Source organism: Neomonachus schauinslandi, chromosome X (genome assembly GCF_002201575.2).
Source record: "Neomonachus schauinslandi chromosome X, ASM220157v2, whole genome shotgun sequence".
Classification (NCBI taxonomy): Eukaryota; Metazoa; Chordata; class Mammalia; order Carnivora; family Phocidae; genus Neomonachus; species Neomonachus schauinslandi.
Window position 1 is genome coordinate 45,718,968 of NC_058419.1, and position 21,327 is coordinate 45,740,294.

Genomic DNA, 21,327 nt, shown 5'->3' on the forward strand with positions numbered 1-21,327 from the left:
AAAGAGGTGATAGTATTTCCCTTTGATGGATGAGGAGACTGGCTCAGAGAGGGACAGCAACTTACTAGCTTAAGTTTGGGGAATTTGGGTTTAAAATCGGTCTTTTTGACTCCAAAGCTTCTTTCCTTTTCTTCACACCATTCTGCCTCCCTTTGTATTCATCAAGCCACTATATCCTTCATGTCCTCATAGTAAATATAAGGGAGGCATTATAAAGCTTGAGTACGAAACTATTAATGTGAGTAAAGGGATATTATAGAACTCCAGAGTCTTCCTTTATAGCAAATGAAGACTGTAAAAACAAAATAAACCAGTCTTGCACTTGACTTAGCCAACATCTTTTTAATCACAGAACCATAGAATTCTAAAGCTAGGAGAGAGAATGTTTAATGTTCTTATACCTTTGGTTTATTGATTTAAAAACTGAGACCCAGAGGGATCATGATTATTCATAGCATCATTGGCATGACTAAACTTAAAAATGATTTCTTCTGATTTCATGTCCAGTGTTCTTTTCTTTCATTTGGTGTTGCCCCTCCCCATTTCTATATCATATGATTAGCTATTGATTTCTTTCATATCTAGTGTCTAGGTTACCAAAAGTACTAGATAAATTCGCTTTAAAAAATACAATGCCAACTTTACTTTTTTAAACACACCTTGTTTTGCCCATTGCTAATGTTATTGGCAGCTATATTTCAGTTCTTATGTTGACTGGGATTCAGTTACTATAATTACAGATAGGGAAATTTTGTTGGCTTTGGATTGAGAAGACCTGCATTCAAGCTTTAACTCCATCATTGTTGTGTAACCCTAGGCAAGTCACTTTACTTCTCTGAGCATGTTTCTTGAACCTGCAAAATAGGGATGGTAAAATCTCCCTTAATGAGCTCATGAGAATTAAGTGAAATCGACTATGTGACAGTGCTGAGTACATCCTCAGACCCCATAGTTCAAAGATTTAGAGTTAGTAAAGAGAGACACACAATCAGGGGGCTCTGTGATAACTGTGGTTCGAACCATTTGAATTTAAATTTGAGAAAATAGCTTTTTGTGGGCTTATGAAGTACTATTCAGTGTAGAAAATATACAAAAATATGAGAAAATCACATTCAGTTATAATGCTGTCACTTGTAGGTAACCATCATTTAACTTCTCTTTTGCTGATATGATTCCAGTATGCTTTCTGCATGTGCATGTGCACACACACACACTTTAACAAAAGATAATTGTATATGTTGTTTTTTACTTCTTTTTTCATATAAGAGCATATTCTGGACACCTGTCCTATCATTACATCTTTTTATTTTTCTATAATATTTTAATGGCAATAATATTTTAATGGCAACAAAGCATTATGTAATGTTATAGCATTTTTTATTAACAAATACTTATTGAAAACTTATAATACTTCAGAACTTCGATAGTTATAAGGATTGAATTATAAATAATACAGTGTCCTTATCTTCATAGAACTCTGCAAATAATGCAGGCAATAAAAATACATTGCAAAAAAAATTTATGATATTAAAAAGAAAACAGACAAGTTTACACATTGTGTAATTACAAAATGTTTGCTACTAGCCTACAATTAAAAAATTGGCACTTTATAAAATGAAATTGATATTTACAGCATTGTCAACTCTAGTACTTTGAAAGGTTATACGTTTTCAGAAAGACTGGGTTTTAAAAATGTTTTATAGAATTCTGAACCTTTGAAAAGCTATTCTGCTCTGGGAAAATTTGGGGAGAGCAAAGCTAGATTTCCTAAGAGTCAGGTTTGCTGTTCACTGTATTATGAAATAAGTACTTTTAAACTGAATTGTTTGAATTCCAAAATACATTTTTGAAAAGCAATATGGTTTTAATAAGAATAGAAAATGGGCTGTACATGTCTCTTAAAATTCCATTTCTTATCGATTTTATTATAGATTTTATAGGTTACCATTTTTTTTTCTCTTATTCAAATTTTTATTTAATTCCAGTTAGTTAACATACAGTGCAATATTAGTTTTAGGTGAACAATATAGTGATTCAACACTTACATACGACACCTGATGCTCATCACAAGTGCATTCCTCAGTCCCCATTACCTATTTAATCCACCCCCCACCTACCTCCCCTCTGGTAACCATCACTTTGTTTTCTGTAGTTGATTCTATTTTTTGGTTTGCCTCTCTCTCTCTCTCTCTTTTTTCCACTTTGCTCATTTGTTTTGTTTCTTAAATTCCACATGTGAGTGAAATTATATGGTATCTGTCTTTCTCTGATTGACTTATTTCACTTAGCATTATACTCTCTAGCTCCATCCATGTCATTGCAGATGGCAAGATTTCATTCTTTTCTATGGCTGAGTAATATTCCATTGTTTATATATACAACATCTTTATCCATTCATCAGTTGATGGACATTTGGGCTCCTTCCATAATTTGGCTATTGTTGATAATGTAGCATATTTTTAAATTTAAATTTCAGTGCCATCTGGAAGTTTGGTGCTTATGGTTATTAAATCATCAAATCAAAACTATATATAACTTTCCATATATTTGAAAGCATTTCCATACAAATACTGTACTTGAAAAGGTGATTTTTTTCCTCTTTAGTATACAGCTTGGTTAATACTATCAGACGATCTCAGTATATAGAATTTATTGCACATGTCAAATAGAACAGTACTGTAGAAGTTTTGAATGTTTCTTAAGTTATTTAAGTTCTTAACAGTTAGTTAATATACAGTGTAATATTAGTTTCAGGTGTGCAATATAGTGATTCAACACTTCCATACAACACCCAATGCTCATCACAACAAGTGCACTCCTTAATCCCCATCACCTATTTAACCCATCTCCCCACTCACCTCCCCTCTGGTAAACATCATTTTTTTCTCTATAGTTAAGAGTCTTTCTTGGTTTGCCTCACTCTCTCTTTTTTCCCTTTGTTCATTTGTTTTCTTAAATTCCACATATGAGTAAAATCATATGGTATTAGTCTTTTTCTGACTTATTTTCCTTAGCATTATACTCTCCCTCTCCTGCTCCATCCATGTCATTGCAAATGGCAAGATTTCATTCTTTTTTTTAAAGATTTTATTTATTTGTCGGGGGGGGGAGGGAGAGGGCAAGCACAAGCAGGAGGAGCGGCAGGCAGAACAGGCAGAAGGAGAAGCAGACTCCCCACTGAGCAGGGAGCCTGGCGTGGGACTCGATCCTAGGACCCTGGGATCATGACCTGAGCCGAAAGCAGACACTTAACCAGCTGAGCCACCCAGGCATCCCAGATTTCATTCGTTTTGATGGCTGAGTAATATTCCATGGTGTGTGTGTGTGTGTGTGTGTGTGTGTGTGAGACACACACACACACACACCTTTATCCATTCATCAGTCAATGGACACTTGGGCTGTTTCCATGATTTGGCTATTGAGATAATGCTGCTATAAGCATAGGTGTTCATGCATCCCTTTGAATTAGTATTTTTGTATTCTTTGGGTAAATACCTAGTAGTGCAATTGCTGGATCATAGGGTAGTTTTACTTTCAACTTTCTGAGAAACTTCCATACTGTTTTCCAGAGTGGCTGAATCAGTTTGCATTCCCACCATCAGTGCAAGAGTGTTTCCCTTTCTCCACATCCTTGCCAATACCTATTGTTTCTTGTCTTGTTGATTTTAGCCATTCTGACAGGTGTAAGGTGATATCACATTGTAGTTTCAATTTGTATTTCCCTGATGATGAGTGACATTGAGCATCTTTTCATGTGTCTGTTAGCCATCTGGATGTCTTCTTTGGAACAATGTCTATTCATGTCTTCTGCCCATTTTTTAACTGAATTATTCATTTTTTGGGTGTTGAGTTTGAGAAGTTCTTTATATATTTTGGATACTAACACTTTATCAGGTATGTCATTTGCAGATATCTTCTCCCATTCTGTAGGTTGCCTTTTTGTTGTGTTGTCTGTTTCCTTCACTGTGCAGAAGCTTTTTATTTTGATGAAGTCTCAATAGTGTATTTTTCCTTTTGTTTCCCTTGCCTTAGGAGACCTATCTAGAAAGAATTTGCTACAGCTGGTGTCAAAGAGGAGGTTATTGCCTGTGTTCTCCTCTAGAATTTTTATGGTTTCAGTTCTCACATTTAGGTCTTTAATCCATTTTGAATTTATTTTTGTGCATGGTGTAAGAAAGTAGTCCAGTTTCATTCTTTTCCACGTTGCTGTCTAGTTTTCCCAAACAACTCCAACAAAAAGCTACTAGAACTGATAAATGAATTCAGTAAAGTCTCAGGATACATAATCCACGTACAGAAATCTGTTACATTTCTATACACCGGTAATGAAGCAGCAGAAAGAGAGGTTTAAGGAATCAATCCCATTTACAACTGCACCAAAACCAGTAAGATACCTAGGAATAAACCTAACCAAAGAGGGGAAAGACCTATACTCTGAAAACTATAAAACACTGATGAAAGGAATTAAAGAGGACACAAAGAAATGGAAAGACATTCCATGCTCCTGGATTGGAAGAACAAATATTGTTAATATGTGTATACTACCCAAAGCAATCCACACATTTAATGCAATCCTTATCAAAATACCACCAGCATTTTTCACAGAGCTAGAACAAACAATCCTAAAATTTATATGGAACCACAAAACACCTGGAATAGCGAAAGCAACCTTGAAACAGAAAAGCAAAGCTGGAGGAATCACAATTCTGGACTTCAAGCTCTATTACAAAGCTGTAGTGATAAAACAGTATGCCACTGGCACTTAGATCAATGGAACAGAATAGAAAATCCAAAAATGAACCCACAACTATAGGGTCAATTAATCTTTGACAAAGAAGTTTTGAGTTTTAAGGGTGTTGCACTTATTAATATTTCCCTTTGTGTTTATACTTATATGTTTAAGCAACCATTTTTTGCACTTTTGTCATATAGATATTTCCCTCTATTTTCTAAAAGTTCTGTTTCTCATATTAATGTATTTACTCCATTTCGTATTGAATTTTGCATATGGAGGAGGGCGTTTTATGACTTTTTTTCATACAGATAGCCAGGTGTCCCAGCACTTATATTTCACAGTCCATTCTTGCTACATGGATTTGTAGTGGCACTTCTATCATATACTAAATTTCATATATATGTTTTGAGGCTATTATTCTGTATTATTATATTGCTTTGTTTGCCTTTCTGTACAGTAGTTTCACCTCATTGCTATAGCTTTAAAATAAAGATATGTGGTGGCAAAATTTTACATTTAAAAAATCATCACTAAGTTAAAAGACAAACCACATATTGAGTGGTATTTATAACAAGAGATAGGATCATATATATAAAACTTTACCTCTTTTAAAAAAGATCTGAAAGAAAGATAGCAAAATGTTAACATCTGTTAAAACTGGGTGGTGGATATGGGCTTCAGCTATATTATTTCCTGTACTTTTCTGTAAGATGGATATATTTCATAATTTAAAATTCTATAGATAATGATTGTATCATAGCATGTGCTCAGAAATGTGAGTTTCCCTTCTACCTACACGAGTATTTTTGTTATTATTTATTTTGTACACATTTTTTAGAGATTTTTCTAATATGCTTAACCTGGAAGGGTTAAAATCTTCACATAAAAGAATTTGAGAGGTAGGCAGTGCAGGGCTGGTATGACAGTTCCATGACATCATCAGGAACTTAGGCGTCTTCTGTCTTTCTGTTCTGCTGGGCTAGCTTTTGTCCTCAAGATCCCCTATAGTCCAAGATGACTGTTAGAACTGTGACCTTTCCATCTTAATTCCAGAAACAGAAGGGAAGAAGGTTAGAAGGGCTCATCCCTCAGCCTGTTAAAGAGATTTCACAGAAGTTCCACCCAATAGTTCAGATTATATCTTATTGGCCAGGATCTAGTCACATGATTACATTTTGCTGAAAGGGAGGCTGAAACATGCAGTCTTTTAGCTGGGTATATTACCCAAGACATGTAACTTAGAAGAAGAAATTTGATACTGGGAAGCAACCAGGAGTCTCTGTCAAAAACAAGAAAATAGGGCGCCTGGGTGGCTCAGTTGGGTAAGCGACTGCCTTCGGCTCAGGTCATGATCCTGGAGTCCCTGGATTGAGTCCCGCATCGGGCTCCCTGCACGGCGGGGAGTCTGCTTCTCCCTCTGACCCTCCCCCCTCTCATGTGCTCTCTCTCATTCTCTCTCTCTCAAATAAATAAATAAAATCTTTAAAAAAAAAAACAAGAAAATAAAAGTTACTGACCTCTAAATTATAGCATTTCATTTTAACTGAGAGTTAGAGATTTGAAAAAGCATGTGAAGCTCTTTCATAAACTTGGTACACACCACATATATTACAACTCACAAGTGCTGTCCTCAACTTCAAAGAGGTGTAAACTCAGAGTGCCTCTGTTGTTGCATAAACAAAGTCATATTATATCTTTTTTCAGAGTGAAAAACATGCTCAAAATGTTAGGTTTTATTTTCAAATGCATGGGGAACAAAATGAAGTGCCTGGTAAGAAAATGAAGATGGATGTTAGGAATTTTCAGGTAAGTGGCCTATATTGCTGTCGTAATTCTAAACTTTGAGTTATCAAATCATTCTAACAAGATTGTGCTTATTTCAGGTCCACAGGAGTGAAGTAGCGGACAGAAACAAATTTTGTGATCTCTGCAACATGATATTTAGCTCCCCAGTTGTTGCTCAGTCTCACTATGTGGGAAAAGTCCATGCTAAAAAACTGAAGCAATTAATGGAGGAGAATGATCAGGTATCTCCATCAGGATTTCAGCCAGAGATGGGTAAGATTACATTCACCTCTTTAGCTTCAATACAGGGTCTCCTTACCATTTTTTGTCCAACTTTGCTATCCATTTTTTTATTGGAGAGACTTTCATTCTGGAGTAATAACTTGATTATTCTTCTTCTGCCCAGTTAATCTCTTTCTGTATCTTTGTCGTTTAATATAGAGATTATAATTGCTAGCTAAATTTTAAGAAATGTTATGACCTTTCCTTTTTAGTTTATTAAATACAAATGAAAGCAGGTGATTTGCTATGCTGCTATAAAGAAACAACAAAAAGCAGCCTGAGCTCTCCATTTTCTAATCAAATCATAAAATCTTACTTAGCTCCTTCTTCTTTCCCTTGCCATCTATCTCATTTTTTCTTCTTTAGTACTTTCTAGAACATTATCTCACATGTGTGTTCACACCAGTATTTTTACCGTAATATAGTTATGGTGTAGCATTTTCTGACTATAACTACAAGCAAAAAAAATAGTAAGTTACAGAATCTCCTTCTACCCTGATAGTTCATTTCTTTCTTCTAATAAAGTACCACCAACATCATCGATCAGTAATGGGTACTTATTTTATGCTAGATCCCAAAGATACAGAGAACTGTAAAACGTTGCCTCTTTCCTCCTTCCAGTGATGTTGAGTCACCAGCACATGAGAAATCTAGCCTGAAGATCTCACTTCTGGCCTAAGATGGCAGAGTACACCCTGGAAAATCAAACTTGTATTTTGAAAAATTTGTGTGCCAGAAGAAAAAACGAGATGATTAATCCTCTGGAATAAATAATTTACCACATTCTCACTAGCTTCAACACTTTAGGAATAAGGCATGACTAGTATGGAAAATTTACCAACATTAATTTCCAATCCATACTGTAGGCCTCATCCAAACTTAAAATATACTGTTTTCTTAATAATGATGAGCACTGGGTGTTATACGCAACTAATGAATCATTGAACACTACATCAAAAACTAATGATGTACTATACAGTGGCTAACTGAACATAATAAATAAATAAATAAAAGAATACTATGAATAATAATACTGTGAACAATAATAAAAAATTAAACCAGAATTATTTTTAAACTTATTCTAGTCTCTCTAATTTTTGTATATTTGTATATTTCTTCCTGTCATCTAAGGAGGGTTAGAATCCATATGCCCTACAATAGAAAGCATCTTGTAAAGTCTTATTCTCAGTCCCCCAAATTCATCAATTTGAGCTCAGGTAGGATACTAAATATAAGAGCTCTGAAATAACTGTAATTGTGGAAACATATAACTTTATAGCCTTAAACAACTGCATAAATTTTATTTTGATACAAACACCACCAATCTGGACTGGATAGACTTACTGGGGTACTCAAGAAAGACACCAGCTTAGAAGTTGGTACCATCTGTTTTACCCTCACTGATTTTAAGAACCATCCTAAGCTCTCGTGCTTTCATCGATTTTTCCAGTGAATATAATTAGCCAATGCCTGATGCTGAATATTCCTCCCTGTACCTTTGTTGAAGAAACTTGGTGACAGACTTGTATTCAAATTTCTATTCTCACAGAAGGAAATTCTTTTTAACCTGAGTACCTTTATCCAACAGTCCTGTGTGGAAAAAAGTCCAAAGATAGCAGTTCTCAAAGAATTCTGAATTCCCCTAGTACTTTGTAATGAATGCAGCTCTAATAGCTGAATATATGTTGATCACTTCTCATTACAACTATTTCAGCAGGTGTGCCTCTTACTACTTCTGCAGAATCAACTTTTCTGAAGCCCCTTGCCGTCAAGCCTCCTCCAGGTGGGATTAAAGACAAGACTATGCCTTCCTCTTCCAGCAGTGCTTTGGATTTGAATAATCCAAACAAGTATTGCAAGCTCTGTCCTGCTTCCTTTAATAGTCCATTAATGGCCCAACAGCATTATGTTGGGAAAAAACACAAAAGAAATGAAGCTAGGAAGAAGTTTGTAGACAACATAAGAGAGAAACCTCTTCCAGCAAAATCAGATGCAAATGGTAAACAGTAAAAATATCCCAAAATTCTTTCATAGGAAGTTGATATTTTATAAAACATACTGGTTTATGTATATATCAATTTGCTGTAGTTTGATAGCAGTGATGGGATTATACAATTTTAGATGAGTAAGGACTTCAGAGTCCATCTAGTTCTGTCTGTTGGTTTTCTAGAAAATGAGACTCAGAAAGTTTAGATAACCTTTATGAATTATAGAATCAAATATAGGTATTCCCGTGGTTCCATGTTATATCATAGGTACATAAGGAAGTATTTTTAACTAGTGTCATGTGGTTACATTATTCAGTCACTAAGTATGGCTTAAGTGTTTCTAAGGTGCTAGGCTAGTCATTGTTGGGAATACAAATGAGGATATACCATTTTCCCTGAAGGAGCAAGTGTCTAAACTAGTTGGGTTAATAACACTTCATTGCAAGAGGCTACAGACATGAATTTTTATGTACATATTTTTGGTAACTAGAGGAGTGAAACATCATGGTTCAGAAAACCTTCATAGAGGATGTATATGATTTAGATTGGTGGAAGTGGGAAGGAGAGAGAATTAACAAAGGAGCTAGAAAGACTGGCAAGAATTCAGGCACAATAAAGATTCTGATCCTGACTGGAATAATCCACTTGCTCTTCTAACCATTTTTTTTTTCATTTTTCCCCCACAGGCACCTTCTCACTACTAGTGTATTTTATTCCTTTTTCATATTCTCTCTTCTTCCCACTTCTTTTCCTCCACTCACTGTTATTTTTCAATTCTTTTCTTACTAGACCTTTCTGCTTCATGTGAAAATGTTCATTACTCCCACCTTGAAGCCCTATTCTTTGTCATATGTAACTCCTTATGCTTTGGTTCTTCTTCTGTGTTTCTGTTTCTTTTCTGTTTTCTTTGGGGGCTCTTTTTTAATTCATTACCTAAATGTAGGTGTTCCTGTGGCTCCATTCTTGGCCTTACTCTACAAACATGATCTAAGCTGTTCCCCTGATTTCATCTCTTACCTGTATGCTTATAACCTTTCTGTCAAGCTTTGGACTCATATCCAACTGGCAGCTACTGCTTTACCTGGATACCTCATATCCATTTCAATTCCACTCAGTTATTCAGAGTAGAAACCTGTAGTTAACTGTGAATCCCCCAACACTTCCTTCTTCACTTTTTATATCTAATGAAACACCAAGCCATGACTGTTTTACCTGGTCCCTTATCTGCAGCCCTACTCTTCCCATACTAGGTCAGGCCCTCAACATCTTTCCTAGAGCTTTGGTACTCAAAGTGTGGTTTGTGGCCAGCATCATCAGCATCACTTGGAGCTTGTTAGAAAAAAGAATCTCAAGCCTCACTGCAGACCTGCTGGAACGGAAACTGCATTTTGACAAGATCCCTAGGGGATTTGTACTCACATTAAATTTTGAGAAGCATTGTTCTAGAATATTGCCACAGCCTCCTAACTACTATCCCTGCCATCAGTTTTGTCTCTCCAAATCTACCCTCAATTTAACCACTAGAGTGTTTCACCTAAAGTGCACATCCTTCCAGGTCATTCCCTACTTTAAAATCCTCACTTGTTTCTCCTTTTTCTGAGGATAAAAATCTAAGCTTCATAGCTCTTTACCATCATTCCCTGCCTATGTTCTCCAGGCTTATCCCCTCTTACTTCCTGCCATGATCTGTATAGGTCAGAACCTGCAAACTGCTTATGGTTTCCAGAAACCATTACCCTATTTCTTGTCTCTCTGCCCTTTTTCATGCTGCCATTTTGGAACATCTCCATGTTCCTCTTCTTTATCTAATTCCTAACTCATTCTTTAACATACTACTTCCCGGGAAGCCTTTTCACTCCCTTCAAGACTTATCTTCTGTGTTTCCTTAGCCTGCATGTCTAATTTTCTCTCTGTGTGTCTTTATCTCCCACTAGAATGTGTAAGATCTTTGAGGGAAGGGATTTCACCTAACTCATCTGTATTTCCGGTGCTAGAGATAGAAACTGGCACAGAGTAGGCCTACCTCAATAGCGATTAGTTTAATATAGAATCAGTGAACTACTAATCTTGATATATTGAGTGCTAACCCTGCATTGGTACTATTTAAGTTTCCTAATTAATGTGATTCAACATATCTCAAAAAGTTACATAGAGATCTGTGTTTTTATCTAGGAATTTGAAGAATGTTGATTTAGGCAAGTGTAGAAATAAAAGTGGTAGGGCTTCTGAAAGTAGTAGATGTTTGGAGAAATGACAAACTTTAACTTGTTAGGATATTTTTCCTCTTGCTGGGGTGAGGATATCTGAAATAAGTACCTTCTAGTTTAATGGACAGCATTAGGTAAAATTGGAACTGAGTCAACTATGAGAAGTGTACATACTCTGGTCACTTCTAAAGGGAGAGTCATGTTAGCATTCTGAAGTTTCAAGGTTATTAGAATAAGAGAAGGAGAATTTTGGTGAAATTTTCATCTGGCTAGGGAGGGAGTGCTGACCATTAGCATAATAGAGCTCAAAGAACAAATTTTCAGCCCTGCTTTTAACTGTCCCATTTTAAGAACAGTAAACATTTGAGGATTAAAAAATAGCTGGAGAATTTAAATTAGCTAATGAGAATTTCAAAGAACAGAACAGCAGAAGCCCATATTATAAGCGAGCCAGTGGTAACACAAACCATTTGATACATGACACCTTAACTATTTCATTCATCACCCCATTTTCTCCCTTCTTTCTGTCTCTGCCTTTTTTCCATCTGTTTTGTTTATATATGTTCCTACTATACCTAATCTCTCTTTCTTCATCATTCTTACTGCTTTCTTCATGTCCCTCATCCGGGCCAGATCTTATTAGCACAGGAATGGCTACCATAACGATATGGAACTAAAGTATGTATGTATTTTTTTATTTATTGTATTTGTTTTGTTTATCTTACTAATTTCTAGCCTCATTATTGCACTTAGATATCTCACCTTCACCTGTGACTCAACATACCTAAAATTGAATTAATAATCTTCTCTAAAACCAACTTGAATTTCCCAAGATTCCTGTCTTTCCCAATTGTACCATTTATTAGTCACCTACATTTGAATCTTTGAGGGCATCTTCAACTACTCAATTTTCCTATATCCTGTCCATCAGCAAGTCTTATCAAGTCTTATTAGAACTATTTTTCCTTTCCATTACATTTCCACTACCATCATTTCACACTTCAATGTTGTAACAACCTTCTGGAAGGCTTTACATATACCTCATTGTTATTCTCTCACTCCTTAGTAGCAAGATTTCAACCCTGAATAAATTCCACAGTCCACCTTTTCTACTTTTACATTCAGGATACTGGGTGACGCTATGGAAAATTATGTAAAGCTAGAGATTGGGTACCTCAACAGAGTCTTGGGATCCAATCTCTGTGGACTTGTAGTCCTATTTAATCCTTTACCTTTTCCTTCACTTTCCTCTCAGCCGTAATTTTAAAACCCACACCACTCTCCAGGACTCTCTTCCACTCTTCTACACTTCCCTTCTCACACCCTTCAGGTAAACTTATCTCCCACATTCAATCAGTTACCAAGTTTTGCCAGTTTTTATTTTTTTTTAGTTTTGCCAGTTTTAATGGTATATTTCACCAGTCTCCTTGCTCTTCTCTATCCCTACTGTGTTCTAGCTCATGCCCTCCTTATCTCTTGCCTCATCTAGTTATTTACATACATGTGGTCTCCTTACTTTGAGGCTTGTTCCTCTCAAATTTATCCTCCATATTGCAGCTAGAGGAGAGACTTCTCTCAAACACACAGCTGACCATGTCACTTACTACTTAAAACAGTTCAAGGTTTCCCAATACACAGGATAAAAAGTCTAGGCTCTGTAGCATAACCTATACATCTCTCTGATCTGACATCTTTTTGCTTCTTCCATCTTGTCCTGTTACATTTTATTCCACAACAATTCCAAATTTTAAGAAGTTCTTATAAACACTTCTATGCTTCTATCATGCTAGTCCCTCTCCGTACAGTACTCTTCTCAACTCTTTTCATCAAGTTAACTATTGTTCATCCTTCCAAGTTGAAGGCATCATCTCTTCCAGTAGCCTTCTTCAGACCCCCATGCTCTGCTTCTTTGAGCTTCCATACCCCTTAAGCACACCTCTTACCTTTTACCAAATGAGATTGAAATTCTTTGTTTATATATGTTTCTCACTTGGATTTGTGAGCAACCTGCCCATTTTATTCATCTTGTAACCCTAGAATCTAGCATAATGCTAGATTAGCTAACGCTAAGGTGCTTAGCGTTTGTTGAACAGATTATTTGAAGTCAACACATCATGCTCATTTCTGTCTCTCCCATATCTGATACCGTTTTCATCCCCTGGAATGCCCTTATCTGCCTTCCTTACAATTCAAATCCTTCTTGTCCTCCAAGATCCATCATAACTTCCCTCACTGCTCTAGCTGCTGGTATTCTCCCCCTCCTCTGATTCCTCATAGACTTCACTTTTTCGTTGACAATTGCATTAATTTTAGCCCCTTAACTGAATTAGCCTCCTTGAGACAAGGGATTATATTTTATTCTGCAATATCCATCTCAGCACTTTATATGGTAATAAGTACATAGTTTTTCTCAGTATTTGCTAATTGTTTATTGAGAGGCGGTGTCATGTAGAAGAATAAACATAGATTGGGAGATATGTTTCAAGTCACTTACCCGGTTGTACCTCAGATTCCTCAGGTGTAAAGTAAAAATAAGGCTACTTCACAGTATTGTCAAAGGATGAAATGAAGCAGTACAGTATCCATCACAGAATAGGTCCTTAACAAATGTTACTTTTTTAAAAATGTTTTTTTTCTCCTGTCGTAACTTAAAAACAGGTAAATTAGACTTTTTCTACTTTACTTCATAAAGTAAATCCCACATTAAGTTGCATTTTTGCTTATATGTAGCTCTCAATTGATTATTTTCCATTTAAGCTATTAGACCGATGGTTCTCACCTTGACTACATGTTAGAAACATACAGGGAGCTTTTAGAAATCTCAATGCTCAGGCCATTCCTCAAATCAATTAAATTAGAATCCATAGGACCTACACATTAGTGTTTTGTTTTCTCTTTTTTAACTCCCCAATTGATTAGGATATAGAGCTAAGATTGAGGACCACAACGTTAGACTATAAAGACATGTACTTCCCCAATCTGTGCTTTGAAAACAAAGATCTTAGTCTGGGGAGTTATAAGATAGAGCTGTGATTAGGAGAAAAATGGGCACCACAAGTGTTAGGTTATAGAAGATTTTGAAAGCTATGAGATGCAAAGAAGCTTGAGTTTCTGGATGAAGTGTAAGGAGCATAGTGGATTAAAGAGATTTAGGGTATACTTATCTTGGTGAGCACTAAATAATGTATAAAATTGTTGAATCATTATATTGTACACCTGGAACTAATGTAACACTATTAATTATATTTCAATTAAAAAAGGAAAAGAAAAAGAAACATAGTGGAGGCAGGTTACAGAAGGATTAGACCAGGAATTCTGAACTTGGAGCCAATAAATAGACTTCATATCTTCACAGAAATTGTTTACACCATTTTTATATATTATTTTCTGAGATGTCTATATCTAGAAAAAGATAAAGAATATCAGGGTATGAAAAAGACAAGGGCTAAGGTAATAGTAATCAGACCAGAGTTCCAGAACTGCCTCTGGACCTTTTATATGTGACCTGCAGCTTCTCTAAACCCCTATATTACCTATATTACAATCTTCCAATATAATTTGTAAAGAAACAAAGGAGGAACTGGGGAGAATATTATGTATACTATATACTTTATAAGCACTAAACAAATATGTAAAACCCCTGAAATATAATCTGAGTTTATAATCATAATGAAGATCATTGGCTTGATATTAGGGCAGTGGTGCTCAACAATGGCTGTATAAAAAAAAAAAAATCATCTAAAAACGCTTTCAAAAAGTAAGAAAGCCTGGTTCAATTCCTAGAGATTGATTTAAATGGGCTGACGTGGACCTCTAACATGAATATTTTTAAAGTTTTCCACATGGTTCTAATGTGTAGCTAGCATTGAGAACCACTAAAAACTGAAACCAGGTGTCCTGCTTATCTTGCATAACTTGGGTGCTCTCAAAATGTATGGTGTTGGCCAAGCAAATCTGAGTCTTAATTTTCGCACTTGTTAAATAAGGATATTAATTTTTTGAAAAGGTTTGTTGTTAGCATGCACAGTCCTGGATTTAGTCCTTAGCTTTGCAGGAAGTCCAGAATCTTCACGGTAGATCAGCCTCAAATCAGGGACTGACCAGACCACAAACAAACTTGGCAAACACTTATAAATAATCAAGGAACTAGAAAGGTATTCCCTTAGTGTATTTCCCACACGTTCTCTAAGAATAATTACCTGTGGTATTGTTAAAATACAAATTCCCTCTCCTAGAGACAGCGGATCATGTTCTCCAAGGGAGGAGCTTGGGGATCTATATTTAAGTAATGCTCCAAGTAACTCTTATCAGAGAAGTCTGGAAACATTGTAATTTAAGTTAATACATTGTCATTCTGATATTGATTTATGGTAGGAGAAGATATATATATTTTCAGTTCTCAGGGTTTTTAAAACTTGGATCTATCATCCAGGGTATCCCTTTTTGGGGATCAAAGAATATGGGAAACCAAATTATAATCAGAAAGTGACTTGGTGAGCATGAAATCAGAGCACTGGGAGAGAGGATAGTTATGAGGAATCATTCATTCAGTCTTTGGCATAACCTGCTGCGCTCTCCTGGGCCCACTAGAGTATCTGTCAATAGTAAGCAGAGGCCTCATGTTCTTCCAAGTTAGCATCTTTCTTTCCCCTTGACAATATTCTCTCGTTTCTATGAATAATCTTTGCTTGGACAAGACCCATACACTCGATAATGATTAATTTAGCATCCTTTGAATGATTAAGGTGCTGTTTGATTCAAAAGATGACCTCGCTTGACCCTAAAATTACTGCAGCCACCAATTTATTGCCCCTTCTTTAGGGTGGGGTTTTTTATATTTGGCTTATGAAATTTATTAATTTGCTACTTCTGACCAAAGAGAAAGTAGAAGAATAATGAGGTTAAGAAAATAAAGATTAATTTATCCCCTGCTTTCAATTCTACCTAAGAAGCAGAATAGAGAGGTAGCTGGTATGCCTATTCTATAGTTCTTGACTCTTCTGAAGTGGTAACTAGTAGTTTTTAGAATTTTGCTTTCAGCTTTTATCCTGAGAGTGGGGCTCACTGAACCTCTCTCCTTTCTAAAATCTGTCTGTGGAAATTACTTTTGGTAAACTAATGCACTACAGTGATTTCAGGTAAGAGAGTAAAAATTTGCTTTTGTTTGATCTTTTGGGAACTTTCAGGTTTTTACTGGGTGGAAAGAGAATTAGGAGCAAGCAAAAAGGCTGGTTAAGGGATTAAGAGGCAATCGTTGGTTGGATGTACTAAATTTGAAGTGCCTGCTACACTTTCATGTAGAAACAATAGGCAGACAGATAGCAGTTTCTTAGGAAAGAGGCCAAGCCTAGAGAAGCAGTGTGGTGTAGTGTAAAGAATTCTGGGCTCTAAATTAAGAAGTATGGGCGCTGAGAAGTTATCTCTATTACTAACTGGCTCTTTGACTTTGACCAAGTCATTTGACCTCTCTGGGCCTTATCTTTAAATTGGGAAATTTCAGTAGATGATCTCAGTAAATTCCTGTCCAGCTTTGTGATTCTAAGTGTGTCCGTATTGACCTCCTTAACTTGGACTCTCTATTTTTTCAGCATTTAGTATGAGAACCTACGTTTGCCATATTTGTAATATCACCTTTACATCTTTAGAAATGTTCCGATCCCATATGCAAGGAAGTGAACACCAAATTAAGTAAGTATTTTTTTTTACCAAAATCCTCCTGTGACACCAAAGAGCAGGGCTTCTGTCAAATACCCTTGCATGTACTTTACAAACTTTCTAGGCATTCATTTCCCTATGAGTTGATACTGCTATAGGTGATGGTATTTGTAGGTGATGGTATTTGATACTGCTAGAGGTGATGGTATTTGAATCCCCTAGGGACTTTTCTAGCCATGATAATATACGGGCAGAGCTGGCTAATTGGCACCCCTCCTGACCAGACAGCATCATCCTTCTCTGGGGAGATGCTAAAGGATCATTCTCATTGAGCCATACAAACTCAATTAAGTCCTGGAAGGTTCTTAGTTCCAGGAGATAAAGTGATCTGGTCATCATCCTTCCAGTGAGGTACAGTAGTTAAGAAAAAAGGTCTTGCTGTTGGACAGACCTGGATTGGAATATCAGATCTGTCTTTCTAACAAGTGTATAACTTTGGACAGCTCCAATATGAAGTTGTTATAATGAAATATTAAAAATTTGTGTAAGGTGCCTGGCCTGGCATATAATAGGAGCTCGATAAATATTCCATTCTATTTTATTGTTTTAAGGAGGAGAGGATTAAGTGGACAATTAAGGACTGGATAAGTCAGGTAGCAGGACAGAGGGGCACTTAACTATTGTATTTTTGGTTTGTTGCTTTAAAAATCAAAGCATAGTGTTTCTGTTACATTATTTTATTCTGGTAGAAAATATATCTACTTTGAGTCTGAATACTTAGGAGCTAAATTGATTCACCAAATTAATCTTCAGACTTTTTTTTTTAATCTCAGAGTTCCAGAATAAATAGCCATTATATTTATAGATCTATACAAGGAACTAATTAAAACTTTTAAAACAATGTGACATTCAGATCAGACCATCTTTGGGGCATTAAATATTATTGGTCCTTTCCCGCATATCCCAACATGCCTTACATTTTAAGTACTAAGACAGTAGCAGCTATGTCTGCATCTTCCCTTTTTATCTCAGCCCTGAAAATTTTTTGTGTGTAAAAAATTGTGAGGTACATGGGAAATATCTGACTATCCCTGCTGCTGCTTTTTGGCATAAAAAGTGATGATTTATAGCTTTTATATTGCGTAGGTTTTTTAAGTTTGTTTGGGCTTTTGTTGTTTTTGTTTTTCCAAGCTAATCTTTTTTTTTAAATTTTTTTATTCTTATATTATCCCCATACATTGCATCATTAGTTTTAGATGTAGTGTTCCATGATTCATTGTTTGTGCATAACACCCAGTGCTCCATGCAGAATGTGCCCTCCTCAATACCCATCACCAGGCTAACCCATCCTAAGCTAATCTTTTTGAAAGCAAAGAAAATGTTCAGAATAAAATAACGTAGTAACAAGAACTTTCTACTGTCTTCTTTGCAGAGAATCCATTGTTATCAACCTAGTGAAGAATTCAAAGAAGACACAAGACTCTTATCAAGATGAATGTGCAGATTACATCAAAGTGCAGAAAGCCAGAGGATCAGAGTCCAAGACTTGTTTCAGAAAGATGGAAGAGGATTCTCTGGAAACCCGTGGGTACAGGGAAGTAGTTGATTCCAGGTCCAGACATAGAATGTTTGAAGAAAGACTCCCATGTGAGTCTTTCCGGACATACCCAGGATCATACAATATTTCACAAACAGGAGAAAACCAATTACCTCATTGCTCACCAGCTCATTCAAAGAGGACCTATGACTCTTTCCAAGATGAACTGGAAGATTACATCAAAGTGCAGAAAGCCAGAGGACTAGATCCAAAGATTTGTTTCAGAAAGATAAGAGAGAACTCTATGGAAACCCGTTGGTACAGAGAAGTTGATTCTCGACCCAGACAAAGAATATTTGAGCAAAGATTTTCACTTGAGACTTCCCAGACCTACCAACAACCATATAATATTTCACCAGTGGAAAGCCAATTACATCACCGGTTACCAGCTCATTCAAAGAGGACTTATGATTCTTTCCAAGATGAACTTGAAGATTACATCAAAGTGCAGAAAGCCAGAGGACTAGAGCCAAAGACTTGTTTTAGAAAGATTAGTGATAGCTCTACGGAAACCCATAAGTACAAAGAAATGGTTGATTCCAGACCCAAACATAGAATATTTGAGCAAAAACTCCCATTTGAGATTTCCCAGACCTATACAGGATCATACAGTATTTCACAAGCAGTAGAAAACCACTTACCTCATTGCTTACCAACTAATGACAGCAAACAGAGACTAGACTCCATGACCTCTTGTCAACCCATCAGAGACTATTTCCCAGAAAAACCAGTACCCCTGAGCCTTAGTCAGCAAGAAAATAACTCTGGCCCATACAGTGTAGAATCTGAAGTTTACAAGCACCTCTCCTCAGAAAACAGTACCAGTGACCATCAAGCAGATCATAAACGGAAACATCAGAAAAGAAGAAGACACCTGGAGGAAAGTGAAGAAAGGCCAGAGAAAGAAGAGCAGTCCAAGCATAAAAGGAAAAAGAGTTATGAGGATACTGATCTAGATAAGGACAAGAGCATCCGACAAAGGAAAAGAGACGGAGATAAAGTCAGTGTCAGTTCAGGAAAGCTTAAACATCGAAAAAAGAAAAAAAGCCATGGTGTACCCACTGAGAAAGAAGAACGTAAGCACAAGAAAGAGAAAAAGAAATCTGTTGAAGAAAAGACAGAAGAGGAAATGCTTTGGGATGAGTCTATTCTTGGCTTTTGAGCTTTTAGTTTTGTTTACCCAAGGATGAATTGAAGAAATCAGTTAAGAACATGGATTTAGACAAACAGAACATCTAGTGAAGAAAAGGAGCAGTGGATACAGTCAATGTCAGTTCAGGAAAGCTTAGTTTTTGTGTGTATAAATTAAAATTGAATTGAAAGAAGAAACAAACAAGCTTAGACCTACCCTCTGAGAAAGAATGTAAGAAAAACATAAAAACACAACAAGAACATAAGAGAAAAGGAAACCTGTTGAAGAAAAGACGAGAGTCAATGTTTTGGGAGGAATCTGTTCTAGGAATTTGAACATTTCATTTTGTTTACCTAAGGATGAATTAAAGAAATCAGTTTAGAAAATGGATTTAGACAAAAAACAAAAACATCCAATGAAGAAGAGAAGAGGTGAATATGGTTATTGTCAATTCAGGAAAGCTTAGTTTTTTGGGGGGGTATAAAAATTGAAAATGAATTGAAAGAAGAAACACACATAAACCTAGCCTCTGAGAAAGAAGAACATAAGAACACAGAATAGAAAAGAAAAGTAAACCTGTTGAAGAAAGATAATGCTTTGGGATGAGTCTACTCTTGGATTTTGAACTTTTTAGTTTTGTTCCCTTAAGGTTGAATTGAAGAAATAAGTTGAAGAGTTTGGTTTCATGAAATTGTTGTTATTTGAATTTTCCTAAGTGAACAGTTAACTTTAACCTCTAACAAAAGCCAAGTGAAGTAAAAGTATTCAATATGCCTTTTCCTTAAGTTACTTTTCCTCATTTTCTTAAAAAAAAGGAAAGAAAAATTACGTTTCTTACATATAATGTAATTTTGCTTAATGAGGTTGTCTCTACTTCTATTCATCAAATTGCTGTGGTGGTGAATTATTTACCCATGGGAGATAATTTATTTTAAATGAGAGAATTACCAGGCATTAGAGAATCCATTCCGTGTTTGGGTTTGTGATAGTGTTGGTATTTTATTATTGTTGTTGTGTGTTTATTTGTTTCTTGGTTTTCTCCAAGAAAAATGTATGAAGCGATTTAGACTGATTTTTTTGTTTGTTATATCTAATTTGCAGTGTATTTTTATATTTTCTAGTTCTGAAAGTGAAAATGAAACAGTCTATAATAAGTTTAGATGATATATAGTTTTAAAAAGCTCTCAAAATGTACTGATACAAAATCAGTCTATATTCTGGAAATGTTTATATTATATTAAAGTGTTTTAATTTCTATATATTGTTTTGTGTAACCAATCATTTCCCAGCCAAAGATGATTTTATTTTGGGAATGAGAGGGGAAACAATTATACAGTTTGCACCTCTTGGGAGATCACAATGTAAGGTTGTAATAATTTCATTTATTTCACATCTTGCTTAGTAGAAGAAGCAGACTTGAGTTCACTTTTAAGTTAAAAAAATTGACCAACTAAATAACTTGAAACTGGAGAAGGAAGAATTTTCTAAGTGGGAGAGGGCTGTGAGAGTACATTACCTTTATTTTTTTTATAATAAAAAATTCTTTTGAGTTTTTATTTTTTTTTCCATGCAGAACGTGCCCTCTTTAATACCCATCACCAGGCCAACCCATCTTCCCACCCCCCTCCTCTCTAGAACCCTCAGTTTGTTTTTCAGAGTCCATCATCTCTCATGGTTCGTCTCCCCCTCTGATTTCCCCCCCTTCATTCTTCCCCTCCTGCTATCTTTTCTTTTTTTTTAACATGTATTATTTGTTTCAGAGGTACAGATCTGCGATTCAACAGTCCTGCAGAATTCACAGCGCTCACCATAGCACATACCCTCCCCAATCTCTGTCACCCAGCCACCCCATCCCTCCCACCCTCCACCACTCCAGCAACCCTCAGTTTGTTTCCTGAGATTAAGAATTCCTCATATCAGTGAGGTCATATGACACATGTCTTTCT

At 36.0% G+C, this 21,327-nt stretch overlaps 1 protein-coding gene across 1 annotated transcript in view; it reads left to right on the forward strand.

Annotated features, from left to right (window-relative positions):
- ZMAT1 (zinc finger matrin-type 1) overlaps positions 1-19,952 on the forward strand; it is a 36,322-nt gene extending 16,370 nt beyond the window's left edge. The window contains exons 3-6 of the mRNA XM_021697597.2: positions 6,440-6,541; positions 6,619-6,793; positions 16,586-16,685; positions 18,085-19,952. Of these exons, the coding sequence (XP_021553272.2) occupies positions 6,440-6,541; positions 6,619-6,793; positions 16,586-16,685; positions 18,085-19,411 (1,704 nt within the window). The 3' untranslated portion in view covers positions 19,412-19,952. The remainder of the gene's footprint in view (positions 1-6,439; positions 6,542-6,618; positions 6,794-16,585; positions 16,686-18,084) is intronic.
- Positions 19,953-21,327: the final 1,375 nt, after the last annotated feature.